The following is a 4,757-nucleotide window of genomic DNA, read 5'->3' as shown; positions in this document are numbered from 1 at the left end:
GTCCTTCAGGATCTTTACACTTTGTTAAATGAATTTTTTCCATTTCTCACTTTTAAAATATTGATTTTATGTCCCTTACAAAATTAAGTAGGCCAGATTTGGTTCCAACCTAAATTTCTTACCACTTTTAATCTAAATACACCACATAACTCACACGTGATCCTTTTTTTAAGGTATAAAAAAGTCCAATTTTATGAACAAAGTATGAGAGACTTTTTGACCAATTTTTCCTTTGTTTAAATCACAAGATTCCCCTTCGATGACATTTTATAGAGGTACACTTACTTTGGCTCAATAATATATATCAATGAAAAATTGGCTGGAGATAACTCTTGCTTTGATAAGACCTTCTCGGTTAACAAAGCTGAGGTGAAAATTAATTAGTCAAATGAATGATCCATAATGCAAAACATTAGGAATTCAACATCTAATTGTTTCTGATCTCCTTTACAAGTAATTTTCGGGGTTTGAAAAGTTTGAGCTTTGACAGCGAAGTTTATGGTTGTTTGGGCAACCATAAAGCAGAACACAAGAATCTTTAACGGCTCAAACGTGTTCCCAATCCACAGAAACTTTTACCATTCAATCATCAGTTTGTAGCCGATCCCAACATAGACCATGTGGGAACTTCGCTCATCGACATTAGCAAACATTTTTCTCCTACTCTCAGTTGCCATGAACTTTTCAGTAAGCCATGTTTCAGCTGCTAAACAATTTCAAAATGAGACCGATCGTCTGGCTCTGCTTGAATTCAAGAATCAGATATATGATGACCCGTTTGGAGCGCTGAATTCCTGGAACCACTCACAGCACCATTGCCGGTGGGAAGGAGTCACTTGTGGTACTCGACACCAAAGGGTCATTGCATTGACTCTAAGGCATAAGCAGTTGTCTGGAACCATAGCTCCTCAGGTCGGAAATCTAAGCTTCATGAGGTCCATGGAACTTGGGGAGAATCAATTCCATGGTGGGATTCCCCAAGAATTCGGTCGCCTCCTCAGGCTAAGAGTCTTGAACTTGTCAAGTAATGCAGTCGGTGGAAAAATCCCAGCAAACCTGAGCTACTGCACAGAGATGATAGTTATTGACCTAACCAGTAACAAGCTAGAAGGGAAGATTCCAATTGATCAGCTAAGCAATTTGAAGAAGCTTAAAGGAATATATTTCACCAAAAACAATTTGACGGGAGAGATTCCCTCTTCCATTGGGAACTTATCATCATCATTGATCGGACTCAGCCTTGGCTTCAACAATCTGGAGGGAAGTTTGCCTCTAGAGATGGGGCTCTTAAAAAGGTTGGTTCAATTAGTTCTTGCAGCAAATAAACTCTCTGGTATAATCCCTGCCTCCATCTTTAATAGTTCAGCCATTACTGTCATTTCAGTAACCAGCAATTACTTTCATGGCAATCTCCCAATTAACATGGGTCTCACCCTACCAAATCTGACACTATTAGCTGTTGCGGAAAACAATTTCTCTGGAAACTTTCCCACTTCAATCACCAATGCTTCTAGGCTTAAGGAACTTGATCTTTCCCATAATAAAGTTTCAGGCCAAGTTCCAGCTAATTTAGGAGATCTGACAAATCTTCAAAGATTAAATCTTGAAAGAAACCTCTTCGGCGGTAATTCAACTGGGGACTTAGATTTTATTGCATCACTGACCAACTGCAGTAATCTAAGAATTCTTTCCTTGAGTGTCAATACATTTGGAGGTAATGTACCTAAAATCATGGCCAATCTCTCAAATCAACTGACTGCATTGTACTTGGGAGATAACCAACTGTCAGGAACGATTCCAGAAGGATTTGGAAATTTTGTCAACCTAATTCGACTTGGCCTTGAACAAAACTATCTTTCAGGGGTCATTCCAAGAGATTTTGGCAAATTACAAAATTTGCAACTTCTGCGTTTTGACGATAATCAATTTTCAGGACACATAGTATCTACCCTATGTAACGCCACCACTCTATACAATCTGAACTTATCAACCAACCAGTTTGAAGGGGGCAATATATTTGACAATGTTCTTATGAACTGTCAAAATTTGCAATATCTGGATATATCTCAAAACAACTTCAATGGAATTATATCACCACATTTTCTGCAGACGCACTCATCACTGATTTACATGAAAATAGGTGGAAATTCGTTTAGTGGTTCTCTGCCTCCTGAAGTTGGAAAGCTTATACATTTGGTGGATTTCAATGTTTCCCACAACCAACTAGCTGGAGGTATGCCCATATCACTTGCTGACTGTTCAGATCTGCAGAATCTTTTTATGCAATCCAATTTTTTCCAAGGAACAATTCCACCAAATTTGGCTTCTTGGAAGAGCATCGAGCAATTAGACCTTTCAAGTAATAACTTGACTGGACCAATACCAAAAGAACTTCAGAAGCTTCAGTTTTTGAGCTACTTAAATCTTTCCTACAACGACATTGAGGGTGAGATACCAAACACAGGAGTTTTCAGGAATGGAAGTCAAATATCATTGACTGGCAACAACAAACTCTGTGGAGGCATTCCAGAATTGGAGTTCCCACCTTGCCCAGTGATTAAAGGGAAAACCAGAGGAAAGCTTAAGGTTATCATATTGCTGTCCATTGTTTTACCAGCAGCGCTTCTGGTTCTCGGTGCATTGTTGTTATATTTCTTGGTATATCGAAAAAGAGAAAGAAGAATGGTGGCCGGATTCTCTAGCATGCCCACAAGAAACAATGAGCTCTTACGGCTTTCTTACCATGAACTTGTTCGTGCAACTTCAGGATTTTCTCCAGAAAACTTAATTGGTTCAGGAAATTTCGGAGCTGTCTACAAAGGAAGGCTAGGAAAATATGGCAATAAGCTTGTAGCAGTTAAAGTTCTTGATCTTCAAAAGAACGGAGCTTCGAAAAGTTTTAAGGCGGAGTGCAAAGCATTGAGAAATATTCACCATAGAAACCTCGTTTCTATCGTGAGTTATTGCTCCAGTATTGATTCCAAGGGTGATGAATTCAAAGCTCTAATCTATGAGTTGATGGAAAATGGAAATCTGGACCTGTGGCTGCATCCTTCAGAGACAACTGATCAGGCAACAAGCTCAAGAAGTCTTAATCTTCTTCAGAAGCTAAATATTGCAATTGATGTGGCTTCAGCATTGCAATATCTTCACGACCACTGCGAAGCTGAGATTGTTCACTGTGATCTAAAACCAAGTAACATTCTTCTTGACAATGATCTTGTTGCTCATGTGGGTGATTTTGGATTGGCAAGGCTTCTCCCGAAACCCGTCAACACTTCTTCGGAGCAAGGAACCAGCAGTACTATTGCCATAAAAGGAACAATAGGTTACGCAGCTCCAGGTAATTATAATTTACAACCTTTTTATGGTCAAGATGTTACTTAATTGTGCACAGAAATGTAGAACTTTTGGGACATTTAATTCTTTTTAATTTTTTTTTCAGATTTACATGAAATCTCTAATAACCGATACATAGTAAAAATTTTAATTAAAGTCATTTTGTTCTAACAGAAGGTCCATTATGCCCCAATCTAACATTTGATTTATTTTAATCACTTATTTCTTTTATATAGTTTTTCTTTTACTACCCAATAATAATATGTCTAGAAACAAAATCTCAGAGTATGGAATGGGTCTTGCGGCATCAACTCAGGGGGATGTCTACAGCTATGGCATTCTTTTGCTAGAGATGCTTACAGGGAGGAGACCAACTGATGATACATTCGTGGGTGACCTGGATCTACATAATTATGTTAATGGGGCTTTACATGAACAAGTTTCTGAAACCATGAACCCGTTGCTTTTTCTTGAAGGAGATGAAAACAGAAAAATAACTCCTGGAGGGAAAAATAGCAATGGTGGAAAAGAGATGGAGTGCATTATTTCCCTACTGAAAATTGGACTGAAGTGCTCTGCAAGATTACCAAATGACAGGATGCATATGAATGAAGTTGTCAGAAAATTACATCTCATTAAGGATGTTTTACTTGGTCTGAGGGTACACCAAGAAAATCTTGAAGTTTGATTGCCACAGGTATACTCGAGAATTTAATACAGCCCACAAGTTGAAGTTCATTTTTTTTTCTAATTTAGATAAATTCTTTTATTTTGGACGAAGTCTTGTAAGCTAACTGGTTTCTATCGTTCAGAATCCATTTTAGACACACACACACACACAAAAAAAAAAAAAAAAAAAAAAACGGAAACAAGAGAAAAGTTATATAAGTGCTGTGCCCACTAGCATGGAAAAGGATGTCTTCTTGTACTAATGCTTGAAATCTTGATTTGCAGCTGCTTACTGGTCTGAATCACCAAGATGAAGTTGCTAGTTCGATGAACTGATAAAGAAGACATCTGTGGCTTTTTATTTGAAAAAATAAATGGATGATTCAAACATATTCCTAGTCTTTCTTTACAAGAATTGTTTGTTTTGAAAGGTAGTGAATTAGGTCAATTCGGCTTGAACATCTTTATGCTGCCATACTATGCTTGGATCTTATGCTTCCATACTATACATTATACTATAAGAGTATTTAGTCCTTGCTTAATATTGGCCTGTAGAAACTTTCAGTCAACGCTTAATTTACAAATCTATTCCTCTTCTCCGAGAAAAAATGGATCCCCATAATTCCAATTTTTGTTCATACTAAAATCAGTCTCCTTGTGTGTCTGAAATTTCGAGCATTGCCTGAAACTTGAGTTCACCTCAGATTAGTGGTATAAATTAGTTAGTAATAACTTCTTATACTTGTTTA

At 37.5% G+C, this 4,757-nt stretch overlaps 1 protein-coding gene across 1 annotated transcript; it reads left to right on the top strand.

Moving 5' to 3' along the window:
- The first annotated feature begins 618 nt into the window (after positions 1–618).
- Positions 619–3,387, top strand: LOC140037848 (receptor kinase-like protein Xa21). Its single transcript, XM_072082993.1, has one exon. The coding sequence runs from the start codon at positions 619–621 to the stop codon at positions 3,385–3,387; it is 2,769 nt and encodes a 922-aa protein (XP_071939094.1).
- The last annotated feature ends 1,370 nt before the right edge of the window (positions 3,388–4,757 follow it).

Source organism: Coffea arabica, chromosome 3c, assembly GCF_036785885.1.
Source record: "Coffea arabica cultivar ET-39 chromosome 3c, Coffea Arabica ET-39 HiFi, whole genome shotgun sequence".
In the NCBI taxonomy this organism is placed as follows: Eukaryota; Viridiplantae; Streptophyta; class Magnoliopsida; order Gentianales; family Rubiaceae; genus Coffea; species Coffea arabica.
Note: the sequence above shows the minus strand (reverse complement) of the source record. Positions and strands in the feature narration are given on the sequence as shown.